General features: G+C 43.7%; 1 protein-coding gene across 3 annotated transcripts in view; it reads right to left on the minus strand.

Moving 5' to 3' along the window:
• The window catches only part of fig4a (FIG4 phosphoinositide 5-phosphatase a), a 126,043-nt gene that overhangs the window by 85,220 nt on the left and 17,820 nt on the right, over positions 1–23,003 (minus strand). For all 3 annotated transcript variants that reach the window (XM_048531052.2, XM_048531053.2, XM_048531054.2), the window contains exons 6-10: positions 13,338–13,388; positions 10,921–11,072; positions 9,164–9,298; positions 5,513–5,613; positions 5,225–5,387 (exon numbers count right to left, since the gene is read on the minus strand). In XM_048531052.2, coding sequence (XP_048387009.1) covers positions 5,225–5,387; positions 5,513–5,613; positions 9,164–9,298; positions 10,921–11,072; positions 13,338–13,388 — 602 coding nt within the window. The remainder of the gene's footprint in view (positions 1–5,224; positions 5,388–5,512; positions 5,614–9,163; positions 9,299–10,920; positions 11,073–13,337; positions 13,389–23,003) is intronic.

A 23,003-nucleotide genomic window follows, 5' to 3' on the forward strand; every position in this document is an offset into this window, starting at 1 on the left:
AGTAAGCTCTTAATTGTTTTGAATTATACATTGAAAACCCAGCGTCAAATCCTTCCATTATGACAAATTTAAATGTAACTAATAATTTGGAAGAGTCAAAATGTAGCAAACTCTCTGTTCCCTAAATGTTACAATGTTTGAGTCACACAGCACAAATTGCACATGAAAAAAATGTACGTACAAAGTCACCCTGTGCGTGGACCAAAAAGACACTCGACTTAAGTCAGGTGGAATGCAAACTCATATTCTTGAATTTTCAACACAACATGTGATAACACAACCAGCACAACGAACCGGATTTGATCAGGGAACTCGAAGTAAAGGAGCCATTAGGAGGTAGTGATTATAATATGGTAAGTTTTAATCTGCAATTTGAGAGGGAGAAGGGAGAATCGCAAGTGTCAGTATTGCAGTTGAACAAAGGGAACTATGGAGCTATGAGGGAGGAGCTGGCCAAAGTTCAATGGTACAATACCCTATCAGGGATGGCAGTGGAACAACAATGGCAGGTATTTCTGGATATACTGCAGAAGGTGCAGGATCAGTTCATTCCAAAGAGGAAGAAAGATCCTAAGGGGAGGCGGGGTGGTGGTGGCTGACGAGGGAAGTTAAGGGCTGTATAAAGATAAAAAAGAAGTATAACATAGCAAAGATGAGTGGGAAGCCGGAGGACTGGGAAACTTTTCAAGAGCAACAGAGGATAACTAAAAAGGCAATAAGTGGAGAAAAAAAATGAGGTACGAAGGCAAACTGGTCAAAAATATAAAAGGAGGATAGTAAAACCTTTTTTAGGTATGTGAAAAGAAAAGAAATGGTTAAGACTAAAATTGGACCCTTGAAGACGGAAACGGGTGAATTTATTATGGGGAACAAGGAAATGGCAGAAGAGTTGAATAGGTGCTTTGGATCTGTCGTCACTAGGGAAGACACAAGCAATCTCCCAGATATAACAGTGGCTGAAGGACCTAGGGCAATGGATGAACTGAAGGGAATTTATATTAGGCAGGAAATGGTGTTGGATAGATTGTTAAGTCTGAAGGCTGATACGTCCCCAGGACCTGATGGTCTGCATCCCAGGGTACTTAAGGAGGTGGCTCTAGAAATCGTGGACACATTGGTAATTATTTTCCAATGTTCTATAGATTCAGGATCAGTTCCTGCGGATTGGAGGGTGGCTAATGTTGTCCCACTTTTCAAGAAAGGAGGGAGAGAGAAAACAGGGAATTATAGAACGGTTAGCCTGACGTCAGTGGTGGGAAAGATGCTGGAGTCAATTATAAAAGATGAAATTACGACTCATTTGGATAGCAGTAACAGGATAGGTCAGAGTCAGCATGGATTTACGAAGGAGAAATCGTGCTTGACTAATCTTCTGGAATTTTTTGAGGATGTAACTATGGAAATGGACAAGGGAGAGCCAGTAGATGTAGTATACTTGGACTTTCTGAAAGCCTTTGATAAAGTCCCACATAGGAGATTAGTGAGCAAAATTAGGGCACATGGTATTGGGGCCAAAATACTGGCTTGGACTGAAAATTGGCCGGCTGACAGGAAGCAAAGGTTAGTGATAAACGGGTCCCTTTCAGAACGGCAGGCAGTGACCAGTGGGGTTCCACAAGGTTCGGTGCTGGGACTGCAGCTGTTTACGATATACATTAATGATATAGACGAAGGCATTAAAAGTAATATTAGCAAGTTTGCTGATGACACAAAGCTGAGTGGCAGGGTGAAATGTGAGGAAGATGGTATGAGAATACAGGGTTGAGAATACAGTTAGAAGGTGGAGGGGAGATCTAATAGAAACTTACAAGATAATGTATGGCTTAGAAGGGGTGGACGCTAGGAAGTTGTCTCCGTTAGGCAGGGAGACTTGGACCCGTGGGCACAGCCTTAAAATTAGAGGGGGTAAATTTAAAACTGAAATGAGACGACATTTCTTCAGCCAGAGAGTGTTGGGCTTGTGGAATTCATTGCCACGGAGTGCAGTGGAGGCCGGGATGTTGGGTGCCTTCAAGGCAGAGATTGACAAATTCTTGATCTCACAAGGAATCAAGGGGAGAGTGCAGGGAAGTGGAGTTGAAATGCCCATCAGCCATGATTTAAATGGCGGAGTGGACTGGATGGGCCGAATGGCCTTACTTCCACTCCGATATCTTATGGTGATTTGGACAGGCTAGGTGAGTGGACGGATGCATGGCAGATGCAGTTTAACGTGGATAAATGTGTGGTTATCCACTTTGGTGGCAAGAACAGGAAGGCAGATTACTATCTAAATGGATAATAAAATGTGAGGCTGGATGAACACAGCAGGCCAAGCAGCATCTCAGGAGCACAAAAGCTGACGTTTCGGGCCTAGACCCTTCATCAGAGAGGGGGATGGGGGGAGGGAACTGGAATAAATAGGGAGAGAGGGGGAGGCGGACCGAAGATGGAGAGTAAAGAAGATAGGTGGAGAAGGTGTGGGTGGGGAGGTAGGGAGGGGATAGGTCAGTCCAGGGAAGACGGACAGGTCAAGGAGGTGGGATAGGTTAGTAGGTAGCTGGGGGTGCGGCTTGGGGTGGGAGGAAGGGATGGGTGAGAGGAAGAACCGGTTAGGGAGGCAGAGACAGGTTGGACTGGTTTTGGGATGCAGTGGGTGGGGGGGAAGAGCTGGGCTGGTTGTGTGGTGCAGTGGGGGGAGGGGATGAACTGGGCTGGTTTAGGGATGCAGTAGGGGAAGGGGAGATTTTGAAACTGGTGAAGTCCACATTGATACCATATGGCTGCAGGGTTCCCAGGCGGAATATGAGTTGCTGTTCCTGCAACCTTCGGGTGGCATCATTGTTGCAGTGCAGGAGGCCCATGATGGACATGTCATCAAGAGAATGGGAGGGGGAGTGGAAATGGTTTGCGACTGGGAGGTGCAGTTGTTTGTTGCGAACTGAGCGGAGGTGTTCTGCAAAGCGGTCCCCAAGCCTCCGCTTGGTTTCCCCAATGTAGAGAAAGCCGCACCGGGTACAGTGGATGCAGTATACCACATTGGCAGATGTGCAGGTGAACCTCTGCTTAATGTGGAATGTCATCTTGGGGCCTGGGATGGGGGTGAGGGAGGAGGTGTGGGGACAAGTGTAGCATTTCCTGCGGTTGCAGGGGAAGGTGCCGGGTGTGGTGGGGTTGGAGGGCAGTGTGGAGCGAACAAGGGAGTCACGGAGAGAGTGGTCTCTCCGGAAAGCAGACAGGGGTGGGGATGGAAAAATGTCTTGGGTGGTGGGGTCGGATTGTAAATGGCGGAAGTGTCGGAGGATAATGCGTTGTATCCGGAGGTTGGTAGGGTGGTGTGTGAGAACGAGGGGGATCCTCTTGGGGCGGTTGTGGCGGGGGCGGGGTGTGAGGGATGTGTCGCGGGAAATGCGGGAGACGCGGTCAAGGGCGTTCTCAATCACCGTGGGGGGGAAGTTGCGGTCCTTAAAGAACTTGGACATCTGGGATGTGCGGGAGTGGAATGTCTTATCGTGGGAGCAGATGCGGCGGAGGCGGAGGAATTGGGAATAGGGGATGGAATTTTTGCAGGAGGGTGGGTGGGAGGAGGTGTATTCTAGGTAGCTGTGGGAGTCGGTGGGCTTGAAATGGACATCAGTTACAAGCTGGTTGCCTGAGATGGAGACTGAGAGGTCCAGGAAGGTGAGGGATGTGCTGGAGATGGCCCAGGTGAACTGAAGGTTGGGGTGGAAGGTGTTGGTGAAGTGGATGAACTGTTCGAGCTCCTCTGGGGAGCAAGAGGCGGCGCCGATACAGTCATCAATGTACCGGAGGAAGAGGTGGGGTTTGGGGCCTGTGTAGGTGCGGAAGATGGACTGTTCCACGTAACCTACAAAGAGGCAGGCATAGCTGGGGCCCATGCGGGTGCCCATGGCCACCCCCTTAGTCTGTAGGAAGTGGGAGGAGTCAAAAGAGAAGTTGTTGAGTGTGAGGACGAGTTCCGCTAGGCGGATGAGAGTGTCGGTGGAGGGGGCCTGGTCGGGCCTGCGGGACAGGAAGAAGCGGAGGGCCTTGAGGCCATCTCCATGCGGAATGCAGGTGTACAGGGACTGGACGTCCATGGTGAATATGAGGTGTTGGGGGCCGGGGAATTGGAAGTCCTGGAGGAGGTGGAGGGCATGGGTGGTGTCACGGACATAGGTGGGGAGTTCCTGGACCAAAGGGGAGAAAATGGAGTCCAGATAGGTGGAGATGAGTTCGGTGGGGCAGGAGCAGGCTGAGACGATGGGTCGACCAGGGCAGGCAGGTTTGTGGATTTTAGGAAGGAGATAGAAACGGGCCGTGCGGGGTTGGGGAACAATGACTATCTAAATGGAGTCAAGTTAGGTAAAAGGGGAAATACAATGAGATCTGGGTGTTCTTATACATCAGTCAATGAAAGCAATCATGCAGGTACAGCAGGCAGTGAAGAAAGCTAATGACATGCTGGCCTTCATAACAAGAGGAATTGAGTATAGGAGCAAAGAGGTCCTTCTGCAGCTGTACAGGGCCCTAGTGAGACCGCACCTGGAGTATTGTGCGCAGTTTTGGTCTCCAAATTTGAGGAAGGACATTCTGGCTATTGAAGGAGTGCAGCATAGGTGCACGAGGTCAATTCCCAGAATGGCAGGACTATCATATGTTGAAAGATTGGAGCGACTGGGCTTGTATACACTTGAGTTTACAAGGATGAGAGGGGATCTGATTGAGACGTATAAGATAATTAAAGGTTTGGACACTGTGGAGGCAGGAAGCATGTTTCCGCTGATGGGGGAGTCCAGAACCAGAGGACACAGTTAAAAAATAAGGGGTAGGCCATTTAGAACTTCTTCACCCAGAGAGTGGTGGATATATGGAATGCTCTGCCCCAGAAGATAGTGGAGGCCAAGTCTCTAGATACTTTCAAGAAAAAGATGGATAGAGCTCTTAAAGATAGTGGAATCAAGGGTTATGGGGATAAGGCAGGAACAGGATACTGATTGTGGATGATCAGCCATGATCATAATGAATGGTGGTGCCGGCTCGAAGGGCCGAATGGCCTACTCCTGCACCTTTGTTTATAGCACAAATTACAACTATTTACAAGGTTCACAATTGGTGCAATTAGAGGTAGGCAATAAATACATCTGGCCAGCATCCTTCATGTCTGAGAACAAATTTATGAAGATAAAAACTGAAAAGTTTGGTTTAGCTAAGTGAGACATTTACCAAATTATTTGATACCTACATGTAATGGGTGGTTTGGGCATCATAGTGGAAATGTCCTGAGACCAGTACAGTGGAACAGAACCTCGAACCTGTACATAGGAAGAGTAACTTCCAGCAGAGAAGGATATCACAGAAGCATCGTGAATTATCTGTTCAGTTTCCACTTCATTTGCCACATCTCCCTGGGAAAGGGAAAAATATCAACAAGGTTTTAAGTCATTAATACAACTTTAAATATTTTACTTATTCAGGTGATATGGGTAACACTTTAGTTTGAATAAGGTTTCTGCAATTTGCATTGATATACCTGACAATTTGCACCCCTTTTTAGGAAACGTGTTCCAGCAAATCTGCAGGATCTTCTGGCTATCAAAGTAACATAAACCGGTCTGCCATAGATCAGCATTTCTGACAGTGAAGTTAAAGAAAGCTGAGAAGAAACTATCTTAGCATGATTTACTTCACATGAACTATATAATGAAATACAGGTCAAAATTGCCTAGCTAATAATAGTGATATAAATGGCGATTTTGTAAACATTACAGAATAGAATCAGCTAATTTTGCAAAGGAATAATGCACTTCACAAACAGGGATGTGGAGAACGACTCTCAACATTTTAAGCGATCTGAAATACGGTACAGGTATATAATTTTGTTATGGTGAGAATTTCGGAAGTGTTTTCAGTTTTCATTTTGAGTTTCATCATCCAACAAATATCAGAGGTAAAATTGTGACAAGAGCAACACAAATCAGAGAATCAACATGGTTTTGTGAAAAGGAAATTGTATTTGACTGATTATTTAGAGTTCTCTGAAAAATGAACAAACAAGGTGAGTAAAGGCAAACATGTAAATGTGGTGTACCTCAATTTTCATAAGGTCCACATCAAAGGCTACAACATAACAGCTTATGGATGGATAGAAGATCCGTTAGCCAACGGGAAACAGTGAATTGGGATAAATGAGCTATTTTCAGGTGGGGAGCTTGGATCAGTGCTTGGGGTCTCAATATTTTATAGTCTAGATCAACAACTTTGATGATGGGATCTAAATGTATGGAGTTAAATTTACTGATGACACAAACAGGAGAGAAGGACGATAGAACATAGAAAAGTACAGTACTGGCCCTTCGGCCCACGATGTTGTGCCGTGGATTAATCCTAATCCAAAAATAAAATAACCTAACCTACATTCCCCTCAATTCACTGCTGTCCATGTGCACGTCTAGCAGTCGCTTAAATGTCACTAATGACTGCTTCCATGACTACCACTGGCAAAGTATTCCATGCGTTCACAACTCTCTGTTGATAAGTAAATAGATAGGATAGAATGTTGTCGAGAGGTCATAAGGAGTCTGATTTATTTAGTGAATCAGCAAAAAATAAAATTAGCAGAGGAAGTATATGTGAAAAATTTGTGAAGCTGGTTATCTTGGTAAGAAAACTAGAAAAACAGTATTTTTTTTTAAAAAACAGAATCCCTACAATGTGGAAACAGCCCCTTTGGCCCAACAAGTCCAGGCCGAACCTCAGAGCACCCACTCAAATCCATCCCCCTATAACCTACCTAATGTACAAATCCCTGAACACTACGGGCAATTTTCCTTGGATAAGCAGATGGATGATGATGAGATAGTGTAGGGTAGGGGATGGGTTTAGATTAGTTCACAGGTTGGCGCAACATCAAGGGCCAAAGGGCCTGTTCTACGCTGTACTGTTCTATGTTCTACGCTGTACTGTTCTATGTTCTATTTAGCATGACCAATCCACCTACCCGGCACATCTTTGGACTGTGGGAGAAAACTGGAGCACCCAGAGGAAACTCATGCAGACACGGGGAGAATGGACAAACTCCACACAGACAATCTCCAGAGGGTGGAATTGAACTTGTGTCTCTGGCACTGTGGGGCAGCACTGTGCCAATGTGCCAACCACTTGAATGGAGGGAGATTGCAAAACTCTAATTTAGAGAACTGGGTGCCTTGGTACTCAAAACAAGATAATAATATGCAAACATAGCAAGGGATTAGGAAAGCAAGTGGGATATTAACATGTATTGGAAGTATGATTGAGTGTAAGAGTATGGAAGTGTTGCTGCAGTTGTACAAGACGTTAGACACCATCTGGAGTACAATTTTGGTCTCCTTACCCAAGGAGGAATATAACTCTTTTAAAAGCAGCTTAGAGTAGATTCACTCAACTCATTCCTGGGATGAAAGGGTTATCTTACGAGAAAGATTTGAGCAGGTTGGGCCAGAATCCACTGGGACTTAGAAGAATGAGAAGGTGATCTTATTTGAACATAGTTGATCCTGAGGAAACTTGACAGATTTAGTGTCAGAAGTTTTCCACTCTGGGAGAGTCAGAAACTAGAGGAGGCAGTTCAAAAATTAGGATCTCCCATTTAAGATGGAGCTGACAGGAAATTTTCCCTCTCTTTCAGTCATTTGTATGGGGACTTCTCGTTCCCATTATCCACAGCACATCACTGCCTCAAAGAACCCCAAAATAATGATTAAACATGACTTCTCTTTCATAAATACATGTTGACTATGCAAAATTATCTTAAAGATATCTAAGGGTTCCACATTGATTTCTTAAATCACAGTTTTTTACTCCGAGCCTTTTCCTTATGATGTTAAGCTAACTGGCCTGTGGTTGCCTGCTTTCTGTCTTCCTCCATATTGAATAAAGGTTTACTATCTTCCAATCTATTTGAAATGGATTCTTTAACATGCTTAGTGTGGAACTCAGGAAGTGTAGCATTCAGAGGTTATCCATGGGCTTGTGGTAGCGTGAGGTACTGAGGTGGCCATTCTTGATGCAGATGCATGTCAAAGAATGAAAAGGATTCTGAAGAGTAGTCCATGGTAATTCTAATGTGGGATGAAACTCGTTGTAATCACTGCAGTCATTTCAGTGATTCATCACCATGAGTCCAAAGGAAGAAAACATTGATGTATCTGGTGAATAGTATTAGTTGGATGGTGTTCCCACATAAGAACGGGGTACAATGCAGGCAAGGATGCCCTGAGATATGGTAAATTGGTGGGATCATACAGCCACTGCGACAATGGATAAATGGATGCCGCGCAACAATCGCCAGATAAGAATGTTCCTCCAAGTCAGGGAACATTTCAGCAGTCAACGACATTCATCCTCCAATCTTCGGGTAAGTGGCCTCCAAGGCAGCCTTCAAGATACAGCACAAGGCAGAACTGGTGAGCAGAAACTAATCGCCAAGTTCTGTACACACGAAGACTGCCTTAACTGTGGTCATGGGTTCATGACATTTTACATGTAACCCCACCATATGGTTCTGTATCCATTAAATCTTCCTTACTGTGCTAGTTTAACACCATCACTTTGTTAACTTGTTATGATCTTGCTCCCTTAATTAGTTTGTATAGTTTTGGATTACTTGTTACTTTGGTTCGACCCTCAGCACGTGGCTCTTACACCTATCATCAGGTTGTTCCAGTGATTTGGTTTGTCTCCATCACTATGTTATTTTTAATTTTTTGTAATTATCTCTCTGCCTCAATTAATGTGTTATCCTCTTCACTCATTATTCAGCCATTGACACTTTACTCATACCGTCTGACACTTTTGATCACCTGCAGAGACTTAATATTCAGCCTACTCACACCATTTGTATGATCTTTATGATCTCTGACTATAAATGCTGCGTATGCTTTTCTTCACTTCACCTGGCAATGGGGCAATTATTGTAAAGCTTGTGATCTCAAATAAACCCATTGGGCTACAACCTGGTGTTGTGTGACTTCTGACTGAAGCCAAGTTACTTAACATAACAGTCCGTTTTCTATCAGAGTGCAGTGTTTTGTAGAGCTCTCGTTTCATTAGATCTACAAGGTTTGGAGGTTTGAGGCAGTTGCTGAATAGCTCCCAACATGACAGATAACATATTAAATTTTGAAATTTTAGTAAAGGATACTTGACTGACCGCAGAATCCATGAATAATATACAACAACCAGTTCTGGTGGACAGTAGCTTTCACCTTTTCTAAGATGTAACTGTTCCAAGCATATTTGAGGTAGGGCTGATTCAGAATGCCATAGTGCCCAGAAGCTGAAAAGGATAAATATCTTGTTGATTTAAACATCATAACGTAAATATAAATTATGACCATATCATGCATTAAAATAGTATATGCTACCAACTAATTACCTGTGGCTTTGTTCCTAGACAGTGTGGAATCTACACAATGGTTTGATGCTTTTTGTGCTTTCACTGATTTGGGAACATAGCACAGAAGCAGGTGCAGCAGTAGAGCATTTCCCATAAGTGTGATCTGGTTTTACTTCATAAAACCTGAGAGTTTATTTTGCGTTATAAAGATCAGCTCCAACTTCAGCAATTTCTATTACAAATTTGCCATTGTTTAGTACCTCATTCTATCAGAAACAGCTCAAGATATTTGACATAGTACAAATTACATTATAGAATAATGGATTTCAGGGTGGATATGACATTTGTTTTTTGCAGCGGGTACCATAAGTTGCAACAGGTTGAATGTAGTTAGTTATTCATAGTTGTACTTGAAAGAGGTACATTGGCTGATTAACAAACTGGTGGGGTTAACTAAACCATCGAGAAGTACAAAGCCCATAAAAGGGAAACAATGTAGAATATAAGTGCTCCACAAATACATTTACATTAACTGGGTCGAGTATACAAGAGTTGGAGAATCATTGTAGACTAAATATTGAACAAGTAAGGGTAAGCAGGATGAAATGAGATAATACATGAAAGAGACTTCTGGGTAGAATAATGGTGTTTAAAAAAAACACAATAATTTAAGATAACACGGTGTGAAGCTGTTTGAACACAGCAGGCCAAGCAGCAGAGGAGCAGGAAAGTTGACGTTTCGGGTCAAGACCCTTCTTGTGAAGAAGGGTCTCAACCAAAACATCAACTTTCCTGCTCCCTTGATGCTGCTTGACCTGCTGCGTTCAACCAGCTTCACACTGTGTTATCTCAGATTCTCCAGCATCGGCAGTTCCTACTACCTCTGTAACAATAATTGAAGAAACTGTTAGGCGCATTGGCAGACAGTGGTCAGCGAGGTAAAGGAAACTAAAGCTTCAAGTTTTTCTGAACTCAGTATTTACTAAAGTAGCAAGCAAAATGTTCTGTTTCTAGCTCCGTGCCCACATTACTCCAAGGATTATTTGGAGATGCAACAAAGCAAGGGTTCACTCCTTAGAAACTGCTAGCTTCAGTTCAGAGCTGTCCTCCGAAATCCTGACCAAAACAATAAGCTCACTTTATCAATACTTACAAAGCACATGTTTTCAATTGTTACAACTTTTACAATATAAATCTTGAAGTAAAAGAACCCTTTTCTTTTTAAGTCTGGAATTTACAAGTTACCTGTAAAACATTTTCAAATCGACATTTTCCATTAAAAATAATTTTAATTTAAAGTTGCCCCACTTGCAGCAAACAGACATGGTAGAGACTCTGTGCATCATTGTGAACATTTTTCAGCTACTCTGAATACAAATGTGCAATTAGTCTGCAAGTGAAATTAGTATAATTCGTGACCTATTAACGATTTTCCAATATCGAAAAAAGCAGCTACATAGTAATCACAGGAGGAAAGGAACAGGCAATCATGCGTATCTTTCTAATACTCAACTTGTACTATCATTCAAAAAACACCTGCATCCATCATGTTTAATACCCACCACTTCCAGCCTGCGCAGCAACACCCTCATCCTCAAAGATGTCAAAACTCTCCTGCCGGCCATGTCCAAAAGTTTGACTTTTTAATCCTTCACTGGGCATTTTCAACAATGTTAGATTGAACTGAAGAGAGTGAGTCAAATCATAGCTATAACTATAGAAAAGAAATAAAATAAGTTTACTTTCATTCACAGAAAAGTGGCTTTTGCAACATATCAAAAAAATGTTTTCCATTACTAATGAAAAGCACCAATATTCAAATAAATGTGGATCACATATACCACAGAAATACTTCTATAAAGCCAATGAAGAGTGTGATCAAAGATTTATATTTTTTGGTTGAAAGTATTTACATTTTAAATGAGTAGCACAAAGGTTTGGTCTATTTGTGTGAAGGGATTTAACAATTAACTAGGTCAGTCTTGTTAAAACCTTTATGTATCAGAAAACAAATGACTGAAAGCCACCTGAGTGTTAATGGATAACAAAGTGTGGAGCTGGATGAACACAGCAGGCCAAGCAGCATCTCAGGAGCACAAAAGTTAATGGAAGTCTGTTTACATGATGGGTGGGGGTTAAGACATGAGAGAAAAGAAATAATTAAGTCATTGTCTTATCATAATCCAGATTGAGCAGGTTTATTTTAAAGAAAAGATGACTAAAAAGCTTTAGTTCGAAAGAGACCTGACAAAAGCTTAATGTGAGAGTACTTTTTCCGAGAAGATTGTTCAGAGCAGTTCAGGGAATAAGTAACTTCTGTGTAAGGGTTTCAGTTTGTGAAATATCCTGACCAGGAATTTTGGTCAGAAATCTATACTGATTCTTCAAAGCTGAGAAAGTCTAAGATTTCAACTGTGTCAGTTAAAGGAAGAGTTAAGCTTTTTATATATTTCCTTCCTATTGTAAAAAGCAGAATTTTCAGCCTGTGCATTTATTTTTTAGCGAAAGATCACCATATTGCAATTTTTTTTTAAAAAGTCTGTTTTTAAAACCAGATTTCATTCTGAGATCTGACTTGTCTAGAAGTATAACCAGCTGGGATGAGAATATAGGCAGTTTTCTCGTACAGTTTAAACGTAGGAATGATGGCCATGTGATTCAGCACTTCTTCAACAGAAAATCAATTCCACGTCAGGGTACAAAATATATCTGTTCTATATCATCTCGCATAGTTTTACAAAGTATGAATACTTTCATTCATGTGTTGAAGACAATTCCATAAGGCAGGTAGATAAAATTTCCTTCCTAACTGGAGTATCCACCTCCTCTTTGGAGGCACCCTGGCCCAGTAGTAAAAAGGAGAGGTCAATTTCATGAGAAATAATTAGCATTACATATTCAGTACTTCTAGGAGCTAACTCATTTGTGGTGCCATTTGTCTTATTCATCATTAAAACTGAAATAGATTTTAAAAAGGTGGAAAGATTAGAAATCGAGTTTAGCACCACCATTAGTTTGATTCAATTACCTGTCAAAGAATATGTGGAAATAACTGGGTGAGGAAGGCACCACAACTATGTACAACATAACAATAATAAAGGAGGAGGTTGGAGGAGTGGGGAAGGGGGATGGGATGGGGAAGGGAGTATGTTGATGAGGAGCAGGAAAGGAGGAGGAAGGAGCAACCAGCTGGTCTGAAAATGGAATCGGCGTTGCACTAAGGGGCCCTGCACATTTATCCAGTGCCAAAATAAATGTCTTTACAAAAAGCACAGTTTCTAGGGAGTCTAAATCTTTCAGGCAATATTTCACTCCCGTAGAACTAGATTAGAGTCAAAAGGGAACCAGTTAACGTATCTGACGCCTGCAGCAACATTCCATCATTCAACACATTGTTCAGTCACTGGACTCAGTTCCAACTATTCAAAAATGGATGGTATATATCCAATTCAGACTTACCAGGGTCATTAATCAAAATATACTTACTAATCTATTTGGAATAATTTTAGAAACTTACCATCATATCAAAATTTACAAGGCAAAATACTGTTTTTTAAAAAAAAAAAATCACTGGCAAAGCCAGAGTAACAAATGAAAAAGCAAACAAGGAAAGAAATTGTGCACTCAACTCAGGAAAAACACATTGAGAGAGGGGAGGAACCAAGGGCAACTTAACAAAAATGTTAAGAACCCCATCAGCTCAATAGTTAGAGGTTTGAAAACTTATCCCAGGTAACTATTAAGCAAACGCCCATGGTTTCGATGATAACATTCTCAATTGATGGATTTGAGGACTCCTACTGTTTTGCAATAGGACAGCCATGCCCAGAAATCTCTAGCGGAGAAGTTAAGAGGCAAATGGGTACTTTTTAAAAAAATCTGATTAGAGCCAGAGTTGGAATTACTAGGCCTTTATTCCTTTAGCAACAAAAATAATAATATGCAACATTAGATTTAACAAATAAAAGCAGCATCTTACCTAAAGTAAAAGTTGCTGGAAAGATCCACGCTCTGGAAAATTTTCATATACCTAGAAAGAAAATGTCTTTAATGTCTCATTTTACTGGTCTTATATTCAAATAGAGGGATAGCAATGACAAAGAAACAGAATATTCCGAACAGAGAAGGCACTTCATTTGACCCATGTCTTCAGTAACATCAAATTTATTTATCACTTATAGTCACCAAAGTGACAGTCACTGAATAAAAACTCTAGTGGCTAAAGGAATCAAGTGATATGGAGGACATTGGGATTGGGTTTTGTGCTTGGTCAGCTTTGACCACATTGAATGGAGGAATAGGCTCAAGGATCAAATAGCTCCGCTCTTCTTTGTTATAAAATAAGGGGCAAATCCCAGTGGATTGGGAACAAGGTACCTACTTCCAAATAAGTTGAGATTCAGCTTAACAGTTACACAAGACAGACAACAGAACATACAGAAGTAACTAGTTTTAAATAGCTCCACAAAGGCTTGGGATAACAAGGTGTAGAGCCAGATGAACACAGCAGGCAAAGCAGCATCTTAGGTGCAGGAAAGCTGACGTTTCGGGCCTAGACCCTTCATCAGAAAAAAAAAGGCCTGTATCCCTTTGTTATCACATTTTAGTTGTATGGGTCTGACCCAGCCAGCTCCTAGAGTGAGCAAAACTTCTGACACACTTGTTTATGTGTCAGTCAGGACTTCCTGAATGGATCAGATTAACAGCCCCAATCAGGGAGCTCATTCTATAAAGTCCACCTGGCTGACCCTATTCCAATCACTACATCCCACCTCCTCTAAGTTCTGTAACTTCTCCTGGGATGTTTTCACACCAGGTTCAGGTCCTTCAACTCTGCCTCGTATACAGGTGGTGCATAAATCAGATGGTGACACAGCTCTTGCACGAGTGTCCCAGAAATTTATCTTCTACGGGGGTTAACAACATTGAGGTTGCGATAGCTGCCATGTCCATTTCCTCCTTAGAGGTTTCCTTGGTGCTGGGCAGAGGGGGAGAACCCATGGGTTTTGCCAGCCTCACCAGTTTTTGAGGGCAGACTATGTTTCGCTCCTGCCCCATTTGCGGGCATGCAGCTTTCATGTGGTCATGTCTCTTCTATTTGAACTTTATGCGTCATGGGACCGGACCTCACATCAACCATGCCTCTTACTCACGCAGGGCCATTCAATTTTCAATTGTCATCTCTGTGTTTGACGAATAACCTCAATGTACGTCCACCCACTTTGAATGGGCATCCAAAATGACTACGAACATAGAGCCTATGGAACTGTGTCAGCATCCAATCTTGGCCATCAGACATAATGTCTCCCCAGCATCTTCACTTTGGAAACCCTTGGATGACCCTGGTGAAGTTTAGCCAGTATCTGGCTGCAACCTTTGTTTAGGACATTTACTCTTGCCTTCCTGTAATAATATGCTGTACTCGACAGTGATCTCGCTAGGTCTAGAAAGGGTTCATTTCTGGTTGTGGTGGCCCCTTGGCTTCTCTCATAACCAGTAGCTATTTTTAGTTTTGCCAGGGCAGGATCTTTTTTGTGTCCACAGTCTGATATTATTAGTGGTGACTGGAAGGGTGTCCAGAAAATTTAAAATCAGAACAGGCTCTTCTAGTGGTAACACCACAGGTGGGGTCTAGGGTACCTTTGATCACTCTCACTATATCTGCCAATGGGTGTAACCCAGTCTGGTTAGCTCTGTAGCCCAAGTCAATCACTCCAGGCATCTGGAACACACACTTTTCTGTCCTGAGGTGTTCAACTTCCTTGGAGAAATATTTAAGCACAACGTCCAAATTCTCGAAATGCTCTTTATTAGTCTTCCCATGTCATCCAGAAAAAAAGGTGATCTGCACGTTGTAAAGTGTTTCCCATCGTCCACTGGAAAATAGCAAAGGCTGATGATACTCCAAAAGGCAGTCTTGTATACTGGTACAAACCTTATGGGTATTAATCATAGTATATTTCTGGGAATCCTCATATCATCACAAATGCAGGTATGAACGGTTCAAGACCAGCTTTGTGAAGGATAGCCCCTCACGCCAGTTTTGTAGAGAAGTCCTCTATGCAAGGGATTAAGTATTTATCCAGCTGTGAAAAACACTTTACCATTTGCTTGAAGTCCCCACAAAGGCAAACCGAACTGTTGGGCTTCACAATCAGTACAACCATTGCTGCACATTCCACAAACTGGACTGGTTTGATGACTCCTTCGCTTTCCAGAGTCCCAATATCTGCCTCTACCTTTGCATTCAAGGTAAATGACACTGGGCAGTCCTTGTAAAATCATAGGAATTGCTTCTTGGTCAACACGTGAGTTTGCCTTGGCTCCTCTGTTAGTCCCTAGACCTTCCTGAAAAATCTACGGATAAGTGCGTTTAATTAGGACTACACTCGGGTAGCCATTTCCTATTGAAAAATATTGAACCAATCAACTTGAATCTTTCTCAACCAATTTCGCCTCATCAAGCTTGGGTCCCAGCCTTTTGCTACAACGAGTGGTGATTGAACCAGCTGCTTCTCAAAAGACACCCGAACCAAAGTTACACTCGTAATTTAATGAGATTCTCTGGTGTAGGTTCTCAGTCTGGCTGAGGTCTTATGACACTTAAGGGTAGGATTCCAGAGCAAACTTTGGTAAAGCCTGATTCCACAATCATTGATACAGCCACACTGGTAACGGCCTCCATTTGAACTGGGGTGACCACTCAACTGGACGTTTATTTTGATTGGTTCTGATCTTGATGTTGCTAAGCAAGTTAACTGTTCCACCAGCTACAAGTGTACCCTCCAGGTGCGCGCTGCCCTGGATACCAGCCTAGAGTTCTCTTACTCAATTCGGGACCAGAGGGACACTTTTGCTCTTTTGAATCTGCATACAGGCAGTGACTACAATGGCCTGCCAGTCCAGATCCTTGAAGAAACTGTTTGGCCAAGGTTGGCTTTGTTTTGGGGTTTTGTGGGCTGACCTACAGGCCCTCTGTTCAGGATATGTCCCAAGTGAGGCTATGCAATCACCTTCACTCAAGTTGTGTTCGCCAAGGTCAGTCAGCCTGGTCAGGGTATCCACAACCATCGGAGTACCCTGTAATGCACAAGTTCCACTTGCTCATTTTCTAATGACAAAATCCGTTGCAACGCCAATTGGGCTTCAGCTACTAGTTGCTTTGCATGGTCACATCAGTAATCCCTCATACCAAACGAAGTCTCAGCATCTCAGTTTAGGATGTGTGAAAATACAATGAAGGGATTTGTACAGGAGGATTAGAATTTTAAATTCAATCCATTGGAGATGATAAGAGTCAAATGAAACTGAACAAGGATGAAATGGAAGTTAGGCCTGGCTTAGTACAGAATGGATGTGAACATTGAAGATAAGGTCAGGTCAATAAACAGACTCCGTAAGGAAAATGTTTAGGAGAAGTACGAAGGGAGGAGTAAGAGTAACAAGCAAGAATTTGCAAGTAGAGCTCAAAGTAGCAGCTTGTCAATAGTAAGGTAAAGGTGCAAGCACACAAACCACATTAATCTAAACACACTGACGTCTTGCACATCAACACAATGATAACACATGTCAGAGTTTTCAAAAGCACTCAACTGTCCTTCCAGTGTGATGACTCACCAGTTAAATACTGATGAAGCATGAAGTTCCTATGCTCAACCAGCTTTTGAAGAAACCCAAAACAGGTAACAAAATCATGCTAAGGCAGTTGTGCAGAAGACAGCCAGCTCCTGCACCAAATACTACGGAATCAATTTCTAAAAGGAAATACTTTGCACTATGTATGACCGTATCATAAAGAACACTTGACTCTACCATCACCAAATCTCCTCTTCTGAAGTTCATACATGGGAAGCACTTACTGAGAGGTACAAGCAAATGGCTTGCTGGATAGAATACTACGCTGATATATACTCACACGAGGTAAGTCTCTTTCTGCCTGTGCTTGAAGATCTTCTGCAGCTATCATTTGTGGACATAATGTAGAACTCTCATTTCTTAAGCTTGAAAGTCCACTGGCTCTCTAGCAATACGAAAAGCACTTAGAAAGGATGGAACACCATTTCAGCAACTCAAGAAGGAAAAGTCCCTCTTGCTATCTTACTCCAACATGTTCTACTAGAGAGACAGTTCTGTTCCACAGGATATGCATGACACAAACATCGTCACTTCATACAAGAAAAAAAGTCAACCAAGGGAATGCAACCACTCGATTGATTGATTTGTTGTCATGTATACCTAAGTACAGTGAACAGCTTTGTTTGCAGCAGTACAGGCAGATCATAATAACGAGTTTTGAGAAGATTTGTAGCTCAGGTTGAGGTTCTGGATGTGAGTTTGCTCACTGAGCTGGAAGGTTAGTTTTCAGACGTTTTGTCACCATTCTAGGTAACATTATCAGTGAGCCTCCAACAAAGCGCTGGTGTTACGTCCCACTGATGATGTTACCTAGAGTGGTGATGAAACGTCTGAAAACTAACCTTCCAGCTCAGCGAGCAAACTCACATCCAGATCATAATAAGCAAGGACATACAGCTCATAGGGTGTAAAATGCTTGGACAGTGAGGCATACAGGTGAAACCGCAAGGAACACGTGCGAGGCAAAAATCAATTTTAACAAAATCAGCATTATTTGAAGTTAGAAAGTTCATTTATCTGTCTAATATTGGCAGGGAAGAAGCTGTTCCTGAACCTGTTGGTATCTTCTACCCGATGGATGAGGTTGTAACAGCACATTAACAGCGTGGGATAAATCTTTGGTGAGGCCAGTGGCCTTTCTGTTGCAACAAGAGGTGTAAATTGAGTCAGTGGATGGGAGGCTGGCTTCCATGATGGTCTGGGCTGTGCGCACAACCTTCTGTAGTTTCTTATGGTCCTGAGCAGAGCAGTTGCCATATCAGACTATTACGTGCCCAGACTTACTACGGTGCATCTGTAAAAGTTGGTGAGGGTCCTATTGGATGTACCAATTTTCCTGAACTGCCTGAAGAGGCAGCATTGTTATGCCTTCTTGACCGCTGCATCTACGTGGGAAGTCTGGCCAGGTTATTGGTTATCATCACTCGTAGGAACTTGATGATCTCAACCCTCTCAACCTCTGCTTCATTGGTGTAAATAGAGGGGTATTTTCCTCCTTTCCTTCTGAAGTCAATGATCTTTTTGTTTTGCTGACATTAAGACAAAAGTTGTTACCATTTCACCACATCACCAAACCCTCCATCTCCTTTCTATATTCTGACTCATCTTTGTTTGATAGCCGGCCTACTGCGGTGGCGTCATCAGCAATGTTGTAGATGGTGTTTGTTTATAATTTGGCTACACAGTTGTGGGTGTTCAGGGAGTACAGTGGGGAGTGCAATGCATCCTTAGTTGGGGGGATCCAGTGTGGAGTGTTATCGTGGACGTGGTGCAATTATCCATCTTCACTGATTGGGTCAGGATGCTGAGGATCCAGTTGCAGAGGGTGAAGCCAAGAGCTAGGTTTCGGAGTTTTGAAATCAGTCTGGAGGGGATAATGGTATTGGAGGTGGAGCTGTAGTTGACAAGTGGGAGTTTGACATAGGTGCCCTGGTCGTCCAAATGTTCCAGGGGTGTGTACAGGCCTATGGAAATGGCATCCGCTGTGGACCTGTTATGTTGGTCGGCAAATTGCAGGGGATCATGGCAGGCTGGGGGACTAGATTCAATGTGGGCCATGACCAGCCTCTCAAAGCACTTCATGATTATGGAGGTCAGAGCCACTGGGCAGTAGTCATTAAGGTACATTGCATGTGCTTTCTTAGGCACTGAGATTATGGTAGTCTACTTGAAGCGGGAGGGGGCTTCGGCTTGTAGAAGGGAGGGGTTGAAGATGTCAGCGAATATGTCTACCAGCATTTCTGCACAGCATTTAACTGCACGCCAGGGATTCTGTCTGGACCCAGATGCTTTTCTTGGGTGATTCTCAGGAAGATCAATCTGACATCTGCAGCAGTGACAGAGCACAGGTGCATCCGTGGCTACCAGGGCAGGTGAAACAGCACCGCTGGCATTCTGCTCAAACTAAGTATAGAAAACACTGACCACATCAGGGAGTAATGTGTCTTTGATTGCTATCTTGCTCTGCTTCAATTTGTATCCCATTATGTTTTTAGGCCTTGCTACAGGTGGCAGGTGTCTGTATGACTGGTTTGGGCCTCCTGGCATTTCTGATGGCATTACAGAGACAAGTACAGATCTGGGCTGTCCGACTTGAATGTTACACAGTTGGTCTTCAGGAGGGAGTGGATTTCCCAGTTCAGCTAAGGTTTCTAGTTGGGGAACACCCGAATTGACTTCATTGGTATGCAGTCCTCCACGTATTTCCTGAAAATCCACGATGGTGTACTCGTCCAGGTTGTCCGTTGAGCACTTGAATATGGTCAAGTCTGCTGACCCCAAGCAGTCTTGGAGACACCCTTCTGCTGCTTCGGACCGGCACTGTATTTCCTTTTGTGAAGGATCCTCCTGTTACAACGATTATGGGAGCTGCAGATGCTGGAGAATCCAAGATAACAAAGTGTGAAGCTTGATCAACACAGCAGGCCAAGCAGCATCTCAGGAGCACAAAAGCTGACGTTTCGGGCCTAGGCCCTTCATCCAGGTCTAGGCCAGAAACTTCAGCTTTTGTGCTCCTGAGATGCTGCTTGGCCTGCAACACACATCCAGCTTCACACTTTGTTATCCTCCTGTTACAACTCCTGCTTGTAAGCTGGGAGGAGGAACACTGTGATCTGATTTTCCAAAGTCTGGGCAGGGGATAGAGCAGTAGGCATCTTCGATGCTTGCGTAGCAGTGGTCCGGGGTGTTCAGTCTTCTCATGGGGAAATGTTTTGGTGGTACTTTGGCAGCACGCTCAAGGTTAGCTTGGTTGAAGTCGCCGGTTGAATAAGGCCTCGGGAAATTTCGTCTCCAAAGCATTTGTGCCGGTGTAAATTTCGTCTAGGGCATTCTTCACATCTGCATGGGCAAACTGCTGTAAAAATGGAGGTGGCGAACTTCTGCGGCAGATAGTAGGGACAGCATCTTACTGTAAGATATTGCGCATCTCACTCCTCAGTGTCACAAGGACGACCTTTGTCAGAGTCATTTCAAAGAGGTTGCCCCGACTAGCCAACAGAATGTACCTGGAGGCACAATATGGCTTCACAGCAGCAGATCCATGATAGACACAATCTCCTCCGAATGTAACCTTCCAAAGTAGTGCAAAGAGCAGAACCACAATAATTTCCTTTAATGAACTCACAAAATAATCTGTCATTCAACAAATCAGTCGTCTACTAGATACTAGGCTTAAGCGATTGACCTTTCAAGCTTCACCATCTCAATTAGTCCTTCCATGATAAAAAGCATGGCACCATTCAGTTCAAATTTGACAGTTTTGCGATTAACAATGGGTGAAACAGGGTTGCGTTTGTGTCCCCAAACTGTTCTGTATCATTCTCTGTTTATTTTTATATGTAGAAGTAAAGTAGAAATCTCTCTAGCCAAGAGATATGTCTTCTTAGATGTTACTTGGCCTGCTGTGTTCATCCAGCTTCACACTTTGTTATCTTGTCTCCTTACTTGTCAAGTTTATGTTGATTATCCTGCCTCTTACTTTGTAGACGTTTTTTTTAGTAATGTGCAGAATTGTTTATGTCTCTCTACAAATGCATATGTTTGTATGTAGGCCCCAACGATGAATATTGGCTGCTCAGAGGCCCTCGTCCGTCATGAAACTGTTTAGAAAAGTTCATTCTCCGTATGGTTATTCAAAGCTTGCCAGTTGACAGATGGGCTTTGTCATAAGAAAGCTGTTAATATGTCATTGTGTTTCCCAGTCTGTTATCCAAACAATATTATGCTATCCCTGCTGACATGGAAGGAATGTTTCATCAGTTGGGAAACACCTCAAACTACTGGGCAACATAGTAGCTCAATCATTAGCGCTGTTGCCTTCCAGGGCGAAGGACAAGGTTTAATTCTAGCTTTAGAGATAATGGGAACTGCAGATGCTGGAGAATTCCAAGATAATAAAACGTGAGGCTGGATGAACACAGCAGGCCAAGCAGCATCTCAGGAGCACAAAAGCTGACGTTTCGGGCCTAGACCCTTCATCATGAAGGGTCTAGGCCTGAAACGTCAGCTTTTGGGCTCCTGAGATGCTGCTTGGCCTGCTGTGTTCATCCAACTCCACACTTTGTTATCTTATAGAGGTGGAAAGACAGATGGGTTTAAGTAGGCAATTCCACACTTAAGCAGCCAAAAGGCAGAACCCTCTACCAATTGTGTAACAAAGGAAATGGGAAAGTTTAGGCTTTGTGTTCCTATGTTTCTATGTAGGCCGGCCAACAGTGGGGCCCAAAAGGCAATCGCATTGTTGAGGATGGGGATATTTGTGGAACCACCTCCTCCACTGAGATCATCCTCCGACACTTCCGCCATTTACAATCCGACCCCACCACCCAAGACATTTTTCCATCCCCACCCCTGTCTGCTTTCCGGAGAGACTACTCTCTCCGTGACTCCCTTGTTCGCTTCACACTGCCCTCCAACCCCACCACACCCGGCACCTTCCCCTGCAACCGCAGGAAATGCTACACTTGCCCCCACACCACCTCCCTCACCCCTATCCCAGGCCCCAAGATGACATTCCACATTAAGCAGAGGTTCACCTGCACATCTGCCAATGTGGTATACTGCATCCACTGTACCCGGTGTGGCTTCCTCTACATTGGGGAAACCAAACGGAGGCTTGGAGACCGCTTTGCAGAACACCTCCGCTCAGTTCGCAACAAACAACTGCACCTCCCAGTCGCAAACCATTTCCACTCCCCCTCCCATTCTTTAGATGACATGTCCATCATGGGCCTCCTGCAGTGCCACAATGATGCCACCCGAAGGTCGCAGGAACAGCAACTCATATTCCGCCTGGGAACCTTGCAGCCTAATGGTATCAACGTGGACTTCACCAGTTTCAAGATCTCCCCTTCCCCAACTGCATCCCTAAACCAGCCCAGTTCGTCCCCTCCCCCCACTGCACCACACAACCAGCCTAGATGCCCCCCCCCCCACTGCATCCCAAAACCAGTCCAACCTGTCTCTGCCTCCCTAACCGGTTCTTCCTCTCACCCATCCCTTCCTCCCACCCCAAGCCGCACCCCCATCTACCTACTAACCTCATCCCACCTCCTTGACCTGTCCGTCTTCCGTGGACTGACCTATCCCCTCCCTACCTCCCCACCTATACTCTCTCCACCTATCTTCTTTACTCTCCATCTTCGGTCCGCCTCCCCCTCTCTCCCTATTGATTCCAGTTCCCTCTCCCCATCCCCCTCTCTGATGAAGGGTCTAGGCCCGAAACGTCAGCTTTTGTGCTCCTGAGATGCTGCTTGGCCTGCTGTGTTCATCCAGCCTCACATTTTATTATCTTGATTCTAGCTTTAGCTGACATTTTGTGTGGAGTTTGCACGTTTGTCTCATGCCTGCACGAGTTTCCTCCCACTGTCCAAAAACGTGCAGGTTAGGTGCCAAATTTCCCATAGCCATAGGAAATGCAGGCTTACAGGGATAGGGTAGGGGCGTAGGCCTGACTGGGGTGCTCTTCAGAGGGTTGGTGTGGACTTGATAGGCCAACAATCTGCTTCTA

The sequence above is a fragment of the Stegostoma tigrinum genome, chromosome 4, assembly GCF_030684315.1.
Source record: "Stegostoma tigrinum isolate sSteTig4 chromosome 4, sSteTig4.hap1, whole genome shotgun sequence".
NCBI lineage: Eukaryota > Metazoa > Chordata > Chondrichthyes > Orectolobiformes > Stegostomatidae > Stegostoma > Stegostoma tigrinum.